This window comes from Taudactylus pleione, unplaced genomic scaffold, assembly GCF_031769625.1.
Source record: "Taudactylus pleione unplaced genomic scaffold, aTauple2 ptg002507l, whole genome shotgun sequence".
NCBI classification, from domain to species: Eukaryota; Metazoa; Chordata; class Amphibia; order Anura; family Myobatrachidae; genus Taudactylus; species Taudactylus pleione.
Window position 1 is genome coordinate 26,591 of NW_028286890.1, and position 20,113 is coordinate 46,703.

Here is a 20,113-nt window from a genome sequence, read left to right on the forward strand (position 1 = left end):
ATCGGGCCGCTTGCGAGCGTACAGCGCTTGCGAGCGGCTCTGTATTGGGGTCTATGTGTGTACTAGATAAATAATAACTGTTACTAATAAATAAATAATCGCTCTCTCCACTGTACAGACTGATAACTGCGGATGCCTATTCTAAGGCTGACCACAAATCCCAGCATGCACTGGCAGCCTCTTACTGTCGCTGGTAAGTAAGTAAATAAGTAAAGTACCTTACCTTGCTTTTACTGTAATCTTGAAATCTTTAAACTTATCAAAACTGATATAGTTCTGTTCAGGTTCTATGGTGACGAAGAATCGCGGCAGAACTGGAAGACATAAAACCAATCAGGGGAAATGTCGCAGTGGGGTCATCCAGCGAGAGACGTATTTATTGCTCATACAAAAAGATCATTTTATTTTCAAAATTTCTCATCATGATAATTTGCAGAATTAAAATACCGTATTCTTTCACTTCAAATTTGGCAACAGTAGAAGTTACAAAGTCTTTATCGTAGGCGGCTTCAAGCGTCCAGATACCATATCTGAGGAGAGAACGGGGTATCGTCAATGTGGCTCTTTCTGTTGCACGTTATGTATCGTAAATAAGAAACGCATTCGGTATTATTTACCGCTGGCCGCATGGTTCAAATCCTGGTAACGCCAGCCTGCCAGAGGAGGAAACCTTGATCGTCCTAAAGGTAAGTATAAACTAATCTAATTCTACCCCCTAACCCTAACCCTCCTTTAGGGTGCCTAACCCTAACCCCCCCGCCCCCCCAGTGCCTAACCCTAATCCCCCCTGTAAGTGCCTAAACCTAACCCCCCTTCCCCGTCGCCTAAACCTAAGTCCCCCGGGGGGGGTGCCTAACCCTAACCTCCCCCCAGGGGTGCCTAACCCTAACGCCCCTTCCCCTAGCCTAACTCTAACCTCCCTGGGGGGTGCCAAACCCTAAGTCCCCCCCGCGGCTGTCCGCGACCGGTGCCCGGCATCACTTCGATCGGGATGCCGGGTGCCGGTCTCCCGGCGTAGGTAAAATGACAGGCGGCGAGATTTCAACGCCTGTCAGTTAACCCTCGCCGGGATTCAGTAGTCGGGAAGCCGGCTGTCGGCATTGCGTCAGCCGGCTTCCTGAACGTATACCATAAGAAACGTTTGTATTAGCGCGATTCAAGCAGCTTCTATACTTTGTTGCAGGTCCACTCTAGTTGCTTTATGTAGGAACGGTAGAAAACAAAGGATAAGAAAGACGGAGGAAAACGTTGGCGGGGTCCCTGGCGTCTGCGCCCACTCAGTACAGAGGGTATATCAGTGGGGCTTGCCAAGCTACGCTGCTTCATCTGTACAATGTCCGGTGCCTGACCGGTGAACCTGAACTGGACACTGATGTGCACCTACAGCCGGAGCTAATACACTGTGGGGCTAATTCTGAGATAGGAGCAAAGAAAAATAGAAGTAACTTTGCACCTGTCGGGGCGCTGAGAGGGGCGCAGGGGCGTATTTATAATGGGTGCAGGGTGTGTGGTGCACACGGGTCCCATGACCTGCGCATGCGCTATAGACTCTCGGCACGCTCTAGTGCCCAGAGTCTATCAGTGCGGCGCTGCGCTCAGTGCTCTGCCGGCCACCGGACTGAGAGGAGGGGGCCCGTGATGGAGACTGCACACGGGCCCCCTCCTCTCTTGAAAGGACCCTGGAGGGGCGGGTACTGTTTACCCAGGCTTGTTGGAGGATCCCTGCGGGGTCCCTGGTCAGCGCTGCTGTAGACAACACCGTGAACGCATAGTATGGCGAGCAGCTGCTGACGGGGATATTCACATTGTCCTCCTGTGCAGAGCAGCTTGCCCCATAAACCCCCCCCTCCCCCCAGGACCTGATTGGCCACGTGAGTTAGAGAGCGGCGGATCCAACGGGGACCCCGGAGAGAGAAGACACGACAGGGGCCTCCACTCCCACAGTTACACAGCTCAGTGCCACACAGCGCCCCCAATGCCGCTCTCGGCGCACCGTGTACATAGTACATATATTTCATATTTCGCCAGAGCTAAGGCTATTTCAGATAAAGCTACAATCGAGTGGGGGAAATAGTTTTTCCTATGTCTGCCACATATTTAGCGCCTGCATGTAATACAAATGCAATTTCGGGTGCTCGCCAGGGACAGAATGCCAATGCGTACGCCCCTATCTGAGTCTTATCAATCTATGTGATCACACCGCCCCAATCCGCCGTCCGCGAGCGCAGCCGTCATCGCTATCATCAACACTTACACCTACTCCACGACAGGTGCAGGAGATCTGTTTGAATTTGGCGCCCATTCTGCGTATGCGTATGCATGACTCAGAGTAGCAAGTAATGGCTATGTTGCGCACGACTTTGAATCACGCCGCTGCGATGCCTGCGCAGTTATCTGAAAATCAGTCGATACGGCTGCATTGTAACTTGCACGTGGCTCAGATTCGTGAAAACTGGGCGTATGATATTCCAAAACAGCGTGCACAGAAATAAATGATGTATGCGCTCATATGCAGCGGTGTGCACAACTTGCGATGCGCAGGGCTGCTAGTCCCCATCATCAGGCGTATATTCACACTCGCGTAGGTTCTGCTCTGCGGAGTTTCTAGTTCCATCTGTACGCCGGCACTCGCCTCCTACGTGAGTAACCCCCATTACGGCCATAGTCTAACCATACAATCGTAAGGGTAGATGTGACTGAAATGTGTACGCCGCCGTCTGTCCCGATCGCAACAGAATCTTTGAGCGTGTCTGACGCATGTGCCGTCGTTATTTTTTTTCAGGACTCTTCCAGGAAGCGCAGTCGCAAATGATTGATCAACTACGAGACCATCTGCGTTATTGCGTGCGCCTCTGTATCGAGGCCACAGAGTCAGGTTACTACCTGGCCTGACCGAGGTAAATGTTATATAATAAGGTTATAAATATACTTTACTTTGGGTTGGTCGGAAGATTGAAATCGGGGAAGGAAATGACTCCAGTAACATCTTGTTCTGAGACAACGTCCATCTTCACTCCTTCAGGATCCTATACATGGAAATACAAACACAGCCGATCATAGCATCAAAGCCTTCCAGCTCTCATCCTAACTTGCTGCTACATCTTCCTTTCTCCCGGCCCACCCCATTCTGTGTCACTCCTGTTTGTCTTCCCCTCCCTTAAAGAATGTAAGCTCTTTCGAGCAGGGCCCTCTACCCTCTTGTGCTTCTCCCTACTGTAATTTAATTTATCTCTTACTAGCCACTAGGGCAACTAACACTTGGCTGCTTATGCGGGCGTTAATGTCACTAATATAGCAATGTTTATCCATGTCCTGTATTGTATTGTATTGTAAGTCAATGGTTACTTTTTTGTCTATGTACTTTGTAAGGCGCTGCGGAACACTTGTGGCGCCATATAAATAAATGATAATAATAAATAATAATAATAGCATTAATTCCTATGCAGTGAATGAATGATTGAGGAGAGTAACAGTAAGTTCTGCTTTCATATACTGTAGTTGTGAGTTGTCCCGCAAAGGGAGGGGCATAATACAGGAGTGTGCACGGCGAGCTTACAAGAGCGCATTAGGGATTTCTGCTCTTTCACAAAAGTAAAAGTCCAAATACCCCTAATCTGAGATCCCTTCCTGCCTGTACTATACAACATCTCATGTAATAACATCCCATGTAATAACATCCCACAAATAGAGTAAGAAATGTCCCAAATAGCACTAAAAATCAGTGACATACGGTGAAGTGAATGGCCGGGGAGGCACTGGCTGGTATCAGAGCCAGATTTACAGATACATATATGAACCCGAGGGCTCATGTGGGCATTATACAAAGGCAGAGCTGTAACTAGACTTTTTGGTGCCCTGTGCCAAAAAGAGCATTGGCGCCCCCCCCCTTGTATTACAAATAGGGGCATAATGCACCCGAAAAAGGGTCACGGCCTCATGTGGAAGGGCCAGGAACAAGATAGGGGAGGCCAGAAGATGCTGGGGATAAAAGAAGAGGAAGCTATGATAAGTGAGAATGATAATAAACATGAAAATTGACAGGCCGTCCCCTGCCCTGCGGTGCCCACCACCCTAGTTACAGCCCAGTATATACTGCTGGAAATTTGGTGTGTTTTGATCAGGGATGTGCAGAAAAGGTAGACAGGGGAGGCAGTGCCTCACCTCCCATACACTTTTTACTCCAGAGTTTTGACTATAAAAATGATTAGAATCATACAAAGAAGATATTTATAATATTTTATTATAGTCAAAATCAAAACTCTGGAGTATACCTAAGTATAACAGGAAAGGCTCTGCCTCACCTGTCTCACCTCACCGCACATCACTGCTACAAATGTTTTATGCAGGTAAGTATTTATTGGGTTGACATGGTACCTTTCACCCTGTGTACATTTCAGTATGATTTATGTAAAAGTCACCTTGTACGTTACAGTGACCGTCCTGCGCGCTGGGGTCAGTTCTTCATTCATGGAGTAAACACGAAGTTTCACTATAAAAAAAATAAAAATATATATATATATGTCAATCAGCAATGCATTTTGGGCTTTATAATGTGTCGTGGTTTATACGAATATGCCACGGTCCTGTTATCACTCTTTTATGAATGCTGTATAGGGCCAGGTCCTGGTTTTGAAATCGATGATGCTTTTTTTTTTTTTTTTTATAATTATTTTTTCTTTCTCGGTATTAATATAAGAGGTCTATCACCAGGAATTAACTCTATCACCAGCAAAAACCACACCGGTTTTCAATGACAGGGTTGGGGTCTAGTATGGGCATCATATTGGATAACATCCGGTTACGAAGACCCTGCCAATAACGGCCATCATCACCTGACTCTACCTTGGGTCTATTTCATGGTCTACTTGATGTCAGGTGCCACATTTTCCAGGTTAGGCAATCTAAACCTTTCCCCAAATATAAAACATATGTTTGTAGGTAGATAGATAGTGTATTTATTACACATATTACAAAATAACGCAGAAACCACGTTGTGTGAAGATGCTTATTCGTCCAGCTAGAGCATCTTCTTGTGGAATTAAACCGCTATGGACCGTACAAGTGCATTTAGGACCTGTGAGGACTCTGCGACCTTACCGGACTGTCCAGGAGTGTAGATGGGTTTATCTGTCTGGATGAAGAGGAACCCGTTCTGGTGAGTAACGGGAATTTTCTCCTCCTTGGTGAATGACTTAGACTGAGCCTGCAAATACACAAACTGCAGTTCTCCAGCTTTCCGGGGTAAATCGTTCGGCAGAATCTGCAAAAAAGAGGAAGTGATAATGATAAGTAAAGATTATTACAATAATAACAATATGTGCATACCCACTATCTAACTGATTGATTATTGAGTTCTTTATTTACAAAATCAACAGAATATTTTAATTCACAGGGGTAATACAACATATAAAATAGGATTAAATCAAAATACACCTATATATATTTATACTTGAAATAAGTTATTATCCAATGACATCACTAACTAGCTACCCGCATTAACCAACATTCACTGACAAAACTGAATATGCAGCCTATCCATTCACTAGGAACCAATGACATCACTAAGACTGCAACCTATCCATTCACTAGGAGCCAATGACATCACTAAGAATGCAGCCTATCAATTCAGTAGGAGCCACTGACATCACTGATAATGCAGCCTATCCGGTCACTAGGAGCCAATGAAATCATTAAGAATACAGCCTATCTATTCACTAGGAACCAATGACATCACTAAGAATGCAGCCTTTGCCAGTAGGAGCCACTGACATCACTGAGAATGCAGCCTATCCGGTCACTAGGAGCCAGTGAAATCATTAAAAATGCAGCCTATCTATTCACTAGGAACCAATTACATCACTAAGAATGCAGCCTATCCATTCACTAGGAACCAATGACATCACTAAGAATGCAGCCTATCCATTCACTAGGAACCAATTACATCACAGAGAATGCAGCCTATCCAATCACTAGGAGCCAGTGACATCACTGAGAATGCAGCCTATCCAGTCACTACAAACCAGTGACATTACTGTGAATGCAGCCTATCCAGTCACTAGAAACCAATGACATCACTGAGAATGCAGCCTATCCATTCACTAGAAGCCAGTGACATCACTGAGAACGCAGCCTATTCAGTCACTAGGAACTAGTGACATCACTGAGAGTGCAGCCTATCCATTCACTAGGAACCAGTGACATCACTGAGAACGCAGCCTATCCATTCATTAGGAACCAGGGACATCACTGAGAACGCAGCCTATCCATTCATTAGGAACCAGGGACATCACTGAGAACGCAGCCTATCCATTCATTAGGAACTAGTGACATCACTGAGAACGCAGCCTATCCATTCATTAGGAACCAGGGACATCACTGAGAACGCAGCCTATCCATTCATTAGGAACTAGTGACATCACTGAGAACGCAGCCTATCCATTCATTAGGAACCAGGGACATCACTGAGAATGCAGCCTATCTATTCACTAGGAACCAGTGATATCACTGAGAATGCAGCCTATCCATTCATTAGGAACCAGTGATGTCACTGAGAATGCAGCCTATCCATTCATTAGGAACCAGGGACATCACTGAGAATGCAGCCTATCCATTCATTAGGAACCAGTGACATCACTGAGAATGCAGCCTATCCATTCAGTAGAAATAAGTGACATCACTGAAGCTGAATATTGTTCTGTATATTTTAGGGATGGCATGTAGCCTTTATATGTTTGCCATTGGACGATTTAGCCAGCGATGGCATGCTGTTGAGCAGGTGCAGCCTACATATCTGATGTTTAGGGGTCTGCGTATGCTCAATACTCAAAAATAGAGAGTCACACAGATGGGCTGGGAAGGGGGAGTAGGTAAGTATGCTGTACTGTGACCAGCTGAGGTGAACTTCATAACATAACATGCAAAATGAGCAACAAGAAAGATCCTGGAAGAGAGAACACTACTATAACGCCAAAGAGAGGCTTCACAGTGACATCTAAGAGCATAGCGCCACCAACTGTCCCTCCAAAATAGCCTTTCAAGCATACTTAGAGCCTGTCTCAGCACGGATCGCACGGCTGCGTTCGCACACACCCGCTAGCTGTGAAAAAATGCTAATGAATGCAACTGCACGGCAACCGCAGCACTATACCAAGACGCTCATCACTGTATAAAGCCGCCCACTTCCCATGATATGCATCTGCAAGTCAGCGAAAACATCGGTAACATCGAGTAGCATCGGAACCATTCGCACAGTTGTGGTTGACCTGACCCTACCGCACAATCTGCTAAACTTCCTGTCGCCATCTAGACCTCTGCCAGCATATGCAATCGCAGGGGCTTAATTATGCACGCCCCTGTAACGGTGTTCAAATGCATAGGCACGCCTGGGTTCCGCCGACCACCCCCACTCTTCACCCCCAAATGGTCACTTCATGTCAATCACTCTGTGAAGACTCAGGCCCTCATTCAGAGGCGGTCGCAAGAAGCGATCGCTCTCTCTGAATGAGGGCGGACGCTTCTTTTTTTTAGTGTGGCCTCCTGGTCGCTAGCTAAGCTGTGGGTTACCACCCACAGCTTAGCGACCGACCAGGTTGATGGTCGCGATGGTCAAACCCATCGCGACCATCGGGGCTTGCGATGAGACCCTAAGGTTGGGTCTCGGCAACTGCAAGCCCCAGGGAGCTTCCTGCTCTGATCAAGCAGGAAGCTCCCCACTGACATCACTGCTGGTGTCAGTGCGGCCGCCCACAAAACGGCAGGCGTTCGCTTGGGAACGCCTCCGTTTGTGTAGCCACCCCCCCCCGCCCCGCCTACAAAACGGGCTGAGCTGTCACTCACCATCGACAGCCGCCCCTTTTGTAGTGAGCTCAGGGGCAAGAGAGTTTCTCCCTTGCTCCGGGGTTTGCGCACGTGCGCAGGGGATAAACATCGACCCGGTTGCAAGCACTCAGCGCTTGCGACCGGGTCTGAATGAGGGCCTCTGTGTGCTCACTCTGCGATCGTTTCAGGATCACAGCGGCCGGTACGCACACAGAAATGCATACGCATGCGCAGAATGCAAACATCGGCCGGCTGCGTGCGAACGCAGCCGTGCGATGCAACCTGAATAAGGCCCTTAGCCTGTTGCTGTTGTGATACTTCAGCGACTAGCAACATTTTGGTTTAATAATAAAAAATGGCTGCACAATACCTGTTCTGGTACAGAGTACAATTAACATATTCAAATAATTAAAAAAAGGAGGATGAAAAAGCATATGGGGGGATTAAAGAACATGGGGGGGGGCCTGGGCAAGTGGGTGAGAGAGAAATGGCGAACACAGGTGATGAGAGAGAAGGGATGGATGATGGGATAATAAGACAGGCGAAGAGAGAGAGAGGTCGGGGGGGATCTCCAATGCTGACCACCACAGCTAGTGACCTGGCGAATGACAGGTCTCTTATACTAGTATAAATATTACACATGAATAATAAAAATCAGTACTAGTGATAGAACGCGCTCTTACCTGGAGATTAATTTTGCCTTGAAAGTTGTTGCCTTGCGTCAGCTCCAGCGATTGCGAGGTGTAAAGTCTTCTATCTGGGTAACTAAACAATGAAAGTTTTATGGGGAAATTTTCCTGTTGTCTGAAAGCTTGAACGAGCACCGTCTCCTGAGCCCCAATTCGCCACATCCGAGGCGCCATCACAATGTACCTACGAGAAAGAAAACAGTATTTAGATGATGCCTGAAGAAATATGGGCAGCGCCATCATCCCGAATACTCGCATATGCGCATTAGACTCTGGCACAGATTGGGGTATCCCCCTGGTAGCTGCACACGGGCCTCCTCCTCTCTCAATCTGCCCCTGGTCCAAGCGGGGCCTAGTTCCATCATTAAAAGCAACTTCATTCAGGTATGTTGGCACATATAGTTCCCCAAGCACCATTCCAGGACAGCATCATGCCAGGACAAGTACCAGCATCATCACGCCCCATGGATACACTGGCACTGTCTACAAGCACAAGCATTCCTATACTAGGAAAACTCTGGCTAGCTGTGACCTGTAGTGCTCCTGCAAAAAAATACTTATTTAATTGACTATGGCCCCATCCTCCTTTACAAATGCAGCCAATCGCATGCAGGTTAAGTAGGAAACTGATTCTGGTTGGCCGCAGGTAGACAACTGTCCTGTTCTAAGGGCCTGATTCAGATATTGACGCAATGACCATGTTTACGCAATTGAGCGTTTGTTTGGTGATCTGCGCATATGCCTGACCCACGCGTCGTTTCAGTACCAATGTCGCTCACAGTGAGGTTTTATTTGCAACGTGACTGACCGGCAGTTACCATTTGTGGGCAGCAATGCGGGGAGTGAAACTCTGTTTTCGGGGGGTGTGTCTTAGCCTGTAACTGCGACCTTGTACGCAGTTAAAGAAGCTCCAGCTGCTCAGTTCCCAAAGACATTCTGCATAACGATAAGATTATTCATCGACTTATGGACTGATCTGCGTCCGATTCTGTGTCTTTGTATGCAGTCACGTAACGGCCGGCAGACTCCTGAAAATTGGGTGGCACTCTCCCGGCCGCACGGAAAAGTAAGCAAGTCTCCCGGAACCCGTCTGGCATCCGGTGCCGTCCAGAAGATACCCGATTAGTCATTCGTCATCTTCCCCAAGGACTGCTGCCAGGAAATCGGTAGGCACGCTGTAGGGTGCCATTCCAGGCACCCTGCTAGACAAAACCAAGGGCCGTGCGGCAGAGACGGTACCACCCCCAAAGCTCTGCACTCTATTCAATGGTCGCATACCCTAGGATAGGAAAGGCGCCAAGTTTTGTCAGGCACCTGAGCACCTCTAATAGGACCCAGCGATTTGTTTTTGGTAAATAGCCCCTAAGTACCTGGCTTAGTATCTACGCTACTGATTCAATGGACTGATTACACATATAACACAACAATGGAACCATTTTCATATCTCTGTCCACATTTCCACCCTTATTATATTATATCCTTTTTGGAGGATTAGATAAGTATATTATTATCTCACTCAGGTAAGGGTATTATTAATCCATTCTAGTCTCAATGTATCTCACTGGCGTGGGCGCGGAGATGACGATGAAAATCATAGAGCTCTAACTGAAACTGCTCCGTCTGAACCCACCGATCCTTTACTCCACAACCAAAATAATGGTCTGGCCAGCATATAAGACATTATTTGGGGTATTTATCAATGCTTGGAGAGAGAAAATTGTGAGAGATAAAGTACCAACCAATCAGCTCCTGTCATTTATCAAACGCAGCCTGTAACATGCAAGTTAGAAGCTGTTTGGTTGGTACGTTATCTCTCCCAATTTTATCTCTGTCCAAGCTTTGATAATTACCCCTATATCTCCATGGTTATTACTAGGCCGGCCATGTAGCCAGCATATACTCCACACAACACTGTGTTTAGCCACGTCTGGGACTTTGAAATACAATGGAAGTAGAGTTACCAGATCAGCCATGTAAATCCGGACACACATGAAAAACAAATGCTGCATGACTGCATTGCAATCAGTTCACATACATGTTGCATGCTTGTAAAGACAGACTGTGCAGGGATTGGCAATCTCTGGCTCTTCAGCTGTTGTTGAACTAGATATCCCAGCGTGCCCTGGCAGCCTCCTAATTCTATTACCGGAGCAATTCAGGTGCCCATGTCAAGGGTTCGACAATGTGGTATCTGCTGTTCATCTCAGACAGAGCCGTAACTAGACTTTTTGGTTCCCTGTGCCAGAGAGAGCATTGGCGCCCCCCCCCCTCCCATTTTTTAAGTAGGAACATAAGAAATGCACCTGAAAAAAGGCCATGGCCTCATGGGGAAGGGCCAGGGAAGAGATAGGGGAGGCCAGGAGATGCTGGGGATAAATAGGGACATAATATAGTGCACCTGAGAGAGGGCCATGGCCTCATGGGGAAGGGCCAGGGAAAAGATAGGGGAGGCCAGGAGATGCTGGGGATAAATAGGGACATAATATAGTGCACCTGAGAGAGGGTCATGGCCTCTTGGGGAAGGGTCAGGGAAGAGATAGGGGAGGCCAGGAGATGCTGGGGATAAATAGGGACATAATACAGTGCACCTGAGAGAGGGCCATGGCCTCATGGGGAAGGGCCAGGGAAGAGATAGGGGAGGCCAGGAGATGCTTGGGATAAATAGGGACATAATATAGTGCACCTGAGAGAGGGTCATGGCCTCTTGGGGAAGGGTCAGGGAAGAGATAGGGGAGGCCAGGAGATGCTGGGGATAAATAGGGACATAATACAGTGCACCTGAGAGAGGGCCATGGCCTCATGGGGAAGGGCCAGGGAAGAGATAGGGGAGGCCAGGAGATGCTTGGGATAAATAGGGACATAATACAGTGCACCTGAGAGAGGGCCATGGCCTCATGGGGAAGGGCCAGGGAAGAGATAGGGGAGGCCAGGAGATGCTGGGGATAAATAGGGACATAATATAGTGCACCTGAGAGAGGGCCATGGCCTCATGGGGAAGGGCCAGGGAAGAGATAGGGGAGGCCAGGAGATGCTGGGAATAAATAGGGACATAATATAGTGCACCTGAGAGAGGGCCATGGCCTCATGGGGAAGGGCCAGGGAAGAGATAGGGGAGGCCAGGAGATGCTGGGGATAAATAGGGACATAATATAGTGCACCTGAGAGAGGACCATGGCCTCTTGGGGAAGGGCCAGGGAAGAGATAGGGGAGGCCAGGAGATGCTGAGGATAAAAGAAGAGGAAGCTACAAGTGAGAATGATAATGAACAGGAAAATTGACAGGCCCAAACAGCACCCCCTGCCCTGCGGTGCCCTGTGCCATGGCACTGGTTGCACTACCCTAGTTACGGCCCTGATCTCAGGTAACATCAGTGAAAAAAAGATTTAAAAGAAATAAGACAGTATTACTTACGTTCGCTCCTGACATTGGCTCCTTCCATATAGGACTAGGAGAATGGCTATATGTAAGAGGATCATTGTGTGCTATGGTGAGATGGCATGGGTGAGAGAATACTCGGGATGCTTAGGTTCCAGCAATGTGCTGATGTGAGGCGGAGAAGACCTCTGACTTAGAGAGTACTTTGCCCTTCAGGTCAGCGATTGGCTGGCAAGGCCACATATTGTCTCTGTGTTTAGACACTGATTGCAATGTGTACTGGTCCTATTTGCATTTGTAAATGAGTGCAGAGAGAATTCTCTCTGACTGATGTGGATAATACACAAGGGGTCTGTTTATGATGCAGTTTTGCCCAGCTATAACCGATGACTTTTATGGGCAATCTTGCCAGGACAGCAGCCTGTCATTGCGAAGATTCTATAGTAAGTGATAGCTTTCGCCCGGATTCTGGCCTGGCTTATCTATTGCACATGGACGGCCATTCGGCAACACTCAAACAGTTTCATGAAACAGTACATACAGAACAGAAAATAGTCCCCTGGTCGCTGGCAGCGTGGTGTGGATGCACCCCATTTGGCTAACTCGGCGCCCTTCATTGCATGCACTGGCGGGTAAAGAGAGATCTGTCACCCTGGTGCAGGGATGTACAACATGCAGCCTTCCAGTTGAGGAACTACACATCCCAGCATGCCCTGCCACAGTTTTAGCATTCCCTAATAGCAAAACTGCGGCACGTCATGCTGGGATGTGTAGTTCCACAAAAGCTGGAGCATTGGTGAAAGCAGTTGTGTACACAGACACACCACCACTCACACTTGAGGCCATAACACAGACAGAGAAACTGCACCTGCTGTGTTTTAATCAAATATTTGATATTAGCATGATATTATTTTATTATTACAGTGTATTTCACAATTCATTTTGTCAAATCTTTCTTTTTTTCCTGTCATTTACCATTGCCTTAACTGTTGTGTCGGACTGAATGAGAATTTCTAAGAGTAGATATCTGATCTGTATTTTGTATATGTTCAGTATTAAATTAACAGTATAGAAAACAGACAGAGAAATAAGGGGAAATCCCACCTGTGCTTCCACTTTCGGGAAATAGTTTACCACTAAGTCAATTCATGCATTCATTATGCAATTGTTTAACCAATTAACGTGTATATTTATCAAGACAAGAGTGCAAACAGGCATTGTGCAACTGGGGTCTAGTGCAAACAGGGCTCTGAGTAAACTCTGATTTCACAATGGAACCTGTTTAATCAGTAACCTTTCCTGTGAATTCTGAGATCAATGGATTTTACATCTGGCCCCATTTGTTTCCAGGTTGAAATAAGTGCTTTTATTTTATTCATTTGGATCACTTCACTTGTACTTTCAGTAAACTGACGACTTTTGCATACAGGCCTCTGTACGATTACGTTTCTAAAGCCGCATACACTCCATGAGCGATATCATTGATACAGCTGTTGTACCTAAATTCTGGGTCTGACCCGGAGGTTGGAACAGGATTCCAAACTGGATCAAACCCAGAATTTAGCCGGTGCTGACCCAGGATATTACCAAATCGGTGCCGTTCACACCGGAGCTGGGTCTGCAGTGACCCGGCTCTTCCGGCGTAGAAGTGGACGCTTGGAGATGACGTCATCTCCAAGCGCCACTGAAGCCCACCAATGGTCCGGCATGCGGCGTGCTCCAGGTCATCATGACCCAGATTGCGCCGTTTACACTGCAGGGTTTTACGGGTCATTCCCGTGTTAAACCTTGCAAGTTACCTGGGTTGGATTGCTGGGTCACTCAACCCGAGAATCCAACCCTGTCCCCTTTTACAGCAAGGAGCTACCCGGGTTACCCCTACAATAACCCGGGTTTTAGCTCTGGTGTAAAAGGGGTATAAGTGTTTCCCCTGCACTGCCGGGCTCAATGTCGTTAACGACATTAAACATACACACTGAACGATATCGTGCACGATATCATTCAGTGACGGCACCCTCCCTCATCCCCGTACTTACAGAACCTGACGATATCGCCAGGTTGCCCTGCAAGTACGGGCGATGAAAGATATCATTAATGATCCGCGGGAGCATACACACTGGACGATATTGAATGCAATGAACAATAACGATATCGTTATCGTTCATATAGTCCAACTTATCGTCTAGTGTGTATGCGGCTTAAGAGTGCGACTTAAAATCTAGTGTATAGATACGCCCAGCTCATAAATACGGCTCTCATTATCCTCTACTCTGAAACTCACACCAGCTCTAAAGGACTCACTAAGGTACGCTCACTAAAAGGTGTGTAAGTACAAATCCAATGCATCTTTAAAAGAATCTCCTGTACCACTACTAATGTATGCTTACCTGCTCCTGACCCACCTATCCTATACCGGGCACAGGGGATTTTATCAGGTGGCATGTAGATGTTTATTCAGTTTATAGATACATACTTTGTTACCCTGGGTGCTCTTTTTATTGTATTGTGGACACTTGGATGCTCTGTATTGTATCACCTGGATGCTCCCTGCACTGTATGGCAGTCATTTGGATACTCTCTGTACTGTATGACGGTGACTGGGATGCTCTCTGTATTGTATGACAGTAAGTTGCATGCTCTCTATACACTACTATATGGTGTTCCTCTGACAAGCCTGTACACTCACTGTGCAAGCAAATGCGTTAGGACTTGTGGGCACTTTTTACTTACCCATCTCTTTACACAGATTTGCCGGCTGTGTGGAAGCTCTCTCTGGTGATACATGGTAACAAGCTGCCTTCCAGTCCTCAAATTCACACTATGCCGGTTTATTGTCGATACACAATAACCAGCTGCCTTGCGATCTCGGCACGTGGCAGCCAGCTGCCCTATAATAATCTTTTACAGACCGGACCAGTGAAGGAAGCAAGTGCGGAGGCTTTTAATGGTGAGGTTGTCTCCAGGAATTGTCCTACGTAAGGAGCATCACTGTGCATAACCCAATGTGGGACATTTATGTATTGTGGATTTGATAAGAGCAATACTGTCCTGAAGTGGGAGACACAGGGCACAACTGAGTATTTAAATCCTTATCAGGAGAGAGGGTAATATTATATCTATTTAAATCGACAGAGTATTAATACTGCCTATGCTCAGCAGTTTATATTCCTGTTTGAAGCATTTTAACAGAGGATTTTGTTTATATACTGTGGAGAGCTACAGGAATAAGTTCTTTCATATCTGGATACAAAAGAGACTACGTAGTATCTAACTGTGGTCTATTGAACCAATTAGCTACTTATCTGTTACTTTGTATCTAGACTCTGAAGCTCATTCCAGAAGTATCATATATATGTAATTCTTTGGTCTGTTTGTCTGTCCGGTTATGCATTCAGACACCCCTGCACCGATTGGCATGAAACCAATGCGAGGTGGCCCAGTTGGATCCTGGTCAGGTTTTAGGATGGTTAGGGTCCCAGGCGGAACTCCCGTTGGTGTACATTGGGCAGAACTTTGACCCGGGGAGCCTGTTCTGAGCCTTCCACTGTATGTATTTGGACGAAAACTTCACAGAGGGCAATTGGACTGGGATTCCTAACTTAATAACATGAAGATTTAAACCCGGGCAATGCCGGGTACTTCAGCTGGTTTTGTATAATTATTTGTTGCTCACAGTTTTTGAGGAATAACGACTTTTAAATTTCTATGTGAATTTATTACATAAATGTCCTTTTTTTTTTTGTTTATTAATAAATGTATGTTTACCAGACTTGTATGTTGTTTATTGTCACTGCATAAACATGTCAGTGCAATTTATTTTTTCTTCTGTCCTGTTCATATAGTTTGAGAGGATTGCAGTACCTCCTGAATATTTCCGCTGACCTGATTCTGTATTGATCAATGAATCCGAATGTATACTTATAGTTTACATTGATATATTATTATAATTTTTAATGAGGATGGACTATATGTGATAAACGCCATTAGGTCTTCTAAATCATTTTTTTATACGGTGGTAATGTGAATGCCATCTGTATGTATGGGATGCAATCGGGAAGCCAGCTGACATTATACCGACAGCCGGCTTCCCGACTGTCATATCCCGGACGAGGGTTAAATGACAGGCGTCTAAAATCTAGACGCCTGTCATTACCCCTACGCCGGTAGACCGGCACCCGGCATCCCGATCGAAGGGATGCTGGGCGCCGCGAGCGAACAGCTGTGGGGGAGAGGGTTAGGTTTAGGGCTCCCGGTGGGGACTTAGGGTTAGGCACCCCCCCGGGAGGGTTAGGGTTAGGCTAGGGGAAGAGGGGGTTAGGGTTAGGCACCCCCGGGGGAGGTTAGGGTTAGGCACCCCCCCGGGGGACTTAGGTTTAGGCAGCGGGGAAGGGGGGGGCTAGGTTTAGGCACTTAGAGGGGGGATTAGGGTTAGGCACCCCTAAGGGAGGGTTAGGGGGGTAGGTTAGGTTAGTTAGTACTTACCTGGGGACGATCAGGATTTCCAGCGCTGTCGGGCTTCCGCTGCCGGGATCTCTTCCTCTGTCGGCCTGACGCTGCTTGGATTCGAACTGTCAGCCATGCGGCCGGAGGTATTACCTACCAATTCCGTATGTATGGTGGTCACTAGGGTTCTCTTTGCAATGTATGGCAGTCACTAGGATGAACTCTGTACTGTGTGGCTATCACTGGGATATTCTCTGCATTGTATCAGTTACCTGGATGTTCCGTGTATTGTATCACTGTCATCTGGATGTTCTCTGCACTGTACGGTAGTCACTGCGAAGATATCTGTACTGTATGGTAGTCATTGGGATGCTCCTTGTATTGCAATGCGGCCATCGGGATGCTTTCTGTATTGTATGGTATTCATTGGGGTGCTCTATGACTTGAATATCTGTCACTAGAATACTGTGACAGGCTTCTCCTTCAGTTGCTATGGCCTTACCATAGTTTCGGCTTGGGATGACCATGCGATAACTCTGCCTACTTTTGTCTTGGCCCCGCCTACACTTGATTTGGTCTTGCCTGTATGAGGTCACTTTGGGAATTTAAAGTGGCCCTGGAAAAATAATTCAATCAGCCACTGGCAGGAAACATACATCATGGAAGACAGATGAAGGAGTAAATCTAGAGAACACAAGAGAGAACATTGGTGATGTCATACCGCTAAGCATTGCACCGGGTCGGCATCGTTTAACATTTCTATGATTTTTTTGTACAATTTTATTTTTTTCACATAAACTTTTTTTTGTTTGGAGCATTGCACAGCGTACAAAAAGAGGACACACAGATGGTACAAACATTCCAATTGTATAAAGTAGTGCAATAAAATTACTCCATTGTCATCGCATAATAAAAACAATGTAATCAGTCACGGAGAGAGAAAAAAATACAAAGACGTAGGGGAACATCAAGTCGTTGGCTGTACTGTGTCTTTATACAAATGCTGCGGCCGACGGGTGTCCTGTGGAGACGCCCACCAACTCTTTAGACGTAGTCGTATACACCGACACGCCCACCGAAATTGCATGGATCTGTGTGCAATTTCGATATGCGTCTCTGTGCAGTTACCATTGAGACGCATGCGCAGTGCGGAGGGAAACCATTGGTAACTTGCGTCTGATGGCTCCCCTGCGTTCACCTATGGATCACGCTCACAGTGTCCACCCAATCCAATCGGAATACGTAAAAAACAGCATACCCATATACAATTTAAAAATAAGTGGAGAAGGCTGTATCCACAGGAGTTGAGCATTAGCAACCCAAAGGTGAATATTTGGATCCTGCGAAAAATTCTGGACAATTTTGGGCAGGAATTTTTGTATGCCATAATAAAAATAATAAAAAATCTATCAAATGAAATAATAACAAATTATCAAGTAACAGGTAAGACCTGTTTTGGTGCCAGATATTTTCTCTCTTGGTGGTAAAATTAGTAAACCTTCAACCAGATGGTGAAGAAGCCATTAATCCAATAAAGGAAAACATAAATGAAACTAAATGCACAGCCACCATAAAAGAGACTACAGTATATAAAATAGCAGTCAGGCACTACGAGAAACAGATGGCAGATATCAGTTTAATTGAAAACAATTTACCTAATTACATTTAGATAAAAAAAATACATATAAAACAAGAATAATAACAATTAAAATGGATAAATATATAAAAACAGGTCTATAACTATCTAGCAAAAAAAAAAATCACTGTTCTCGCAATTGGCATTATTATTAATTGGCATTAATAATAATTCTCATAATGCTGAGTATATTCCAATATTAGATAGCCGTGTGATCCTATACCGATAACATTTAATGTCAAGAATCCGAACAAAATTCCTGTCTGAGTTTGCAAGCGTGTAATAAAAGCCTTAGTAGAGATTTCTATTCCCGGCCACGGAGACTTTTTGTCAATGTATCTTAATGAGACGAAACACGTTGGGTGATTTATTCTTTGATACACCAATCAATATGCTGCTTTTTATATTACACACCCAGAAGCGAATGAGATTTCTGGATAAATCAGTGCGAGTGACTGAGCATTGCTGATCCTTCTGTTCAATGAGCGGATTGTGAAAGGCTGCTGTAAATAGCACAGCGGACACACAACTCACACACAGAGTTCACTGAAAAGGTGACCGCCTATACAGAGATGTATTATAAGGCTTGTCCTTCACAATTAAACACCCGCTCTCCCACCACAGGTCAGCCAGAAAATATTGTGTTAAAAACCATCTGTGCAATCCCGACGTACATGGAACAATTATTTTGTATTATACCCCTTTTACACCGACTGAAATATCCCGGGTTGATGCACGTAAACGCACATAACCCCAGGATTTTAGTCAGTGTAAACGGATCATCCCGGGTCCAGTGACCCGGGGATCCGACCCTGCTCGATTGCAGGGTTGAGCGTGGGTTGTTCCCGTGTCACCCTGCAATGTAAACGGCGCGGCGCGGCTCACGATGACCTGGGTCGCGCCGCATGCCGCCTGATTGGCCGGCTTCAGTGGCGCTTGGAGATGACATCATCTCCAAGCGGCCCCTGCAAGCAGCGCCTGCCCGAGCGGCACGAAGCAGCGCACCCCACCTGCTCTCCCTGCCTCCGGACCGCTGCAGGATAAGGTAAGTAGGTCGCGGAGGGGGAGGGGAAAAAGCGCTGGTCGCCTTCGCCGGACAGCCGGGTCAGTGCTGACCCGGGTCAGGTGTGAATGGTGCCGACTCGGGCACAGCCTGGGTCGGCGCCGCAGTGTAAAAGGGGGTCTGATCCAGGTTGGAAACTTAAAGATGAGTTCCAAACAAGCACAAGAAAACCTAGTTTACATAGAGCCTAAGCTTACTCAGAACGACCGCCAGTACTGCTCAACTGGGGCCAGGAAGTCTGTGTCAGAAGACATAGACCCTAGTTTTGGCACTCCCACAAAATGGAGGCGACATGCCTCCATGTTGTGGAACGGTTCCCCGTCTCTGCCCATTCCCCACCCCCAAACAGCCACAGCCTGTCAATCAGGATGCAATGTCCAGGGCACTGCAATCGGAGTTGCAAAGGAATTGCAGTGCATGTTTTCCAGGTCTCCTCACAGAATCAGAAGTGAAATAATTATCTGCACCTGTGGATCTTTTAAAATGTGTCAGTGACTAATGAGTACACCTGTGCACCTGCTGAGGACGGAGTTTGAGAACCACTGAAATAGATGACAGATAGATATGACAGAGGTTCCCAAACGCTGTCCTCAAGGCTCCCCAACAATTCAGGTTTTAGAGATATTCATGCTTGACCACAGCTGACATAATTAGTACCTCAGTCAATTGGTTTTAACCACCTGTGCTCAACTATGGATATCTCTGACCTGTTGGTGAGCCTTGAGGTACGTGTTTGGGAACCTCTGAGATATGAGAGATAGGTAGATAGATATGAGGTACTGCAGATCGATAATCTAGTCTTCATTCTAGCACACCGCATCTGTCACAACCCGCCCAGTTCCTCTATCCTGCTTGGGGTGTCCCTCTCTGCTCTGGTGCTTCTAGCACGCACAACTGATGCAACATACTGCTGAAATACAGCAGTTAGTGGGCTAGAAACACCAGAGCAGAGAGTGACACCCCAGGCAGGATAGAGGAACTGCACGGGTTGTGACTGGTGCAGGGTGCTAGAATGAACACTTTGGGAGGTATTTCATTGTTTTAGCGTGCCCGATCTCTCCCGTCTAAAGTGACGGGAGATCGCGGGGC

The 20,113-nt window shown here is 46.6% G+C and overlaps 2 protein-coding genes across 2 annotated transcripts in view; one reads left to right on the forward strand and one right to left on the reverse strand.

Annotated features, from left to right (window-relative positions):
• Positions 1-11,983, reverse strand: part of LOC148431287 (complement C5-like) — a gene marked incomplete at its 3' end in the record, with an annotated part of 29,231 nt that extends 17,248 nt beyond the window's left edge. Inside the window, exons 1-7 of the mRNA XM_088466113.1 lie at positions 11,919-11,983; positions 8,502-8,691; positions 5,098-5,260; positions 4,419-4,489; positions 2,935-3,026; positions 448-530; positions 224-314 (exon numbers count right to left, since the gene is read on the reverse strand). Coding sequence (XP_088322239.1) covers positions 224-314; positions 448-530; positions 2,935-3,026; positions 4,419-4,489; positions 5,098-5,260; positions 8,502-8,691; positions 11,919-11,983 — 755 coding nt within the window. The remainder of the gene's footprint in view (positions 1-223; positions 315-447; positions 531-2,934; positions 3,027-4,418; positions 4,490-5,097; positions 5,261-8,501; positions 8,692-11,918) is intronic.
• A 7,752-nt stretch (positions 11,984-19,735) lies between these two features.
• The window catches only part of CNTRL (centriolin), a 107,286-nt gene continuing 106,908 nt past the window's right edge, over positions 19,736-20,113 (forward strand). Inside the window, exon 1 of the mRNA XM_088466117.1 lies at positions 19,736-19,749. The gene's annotated coding sequence lies outside the window, so the exon portion shown is untranslated. The remainder of the gene's footprint in view (positions 19,750-20,113) is intronic.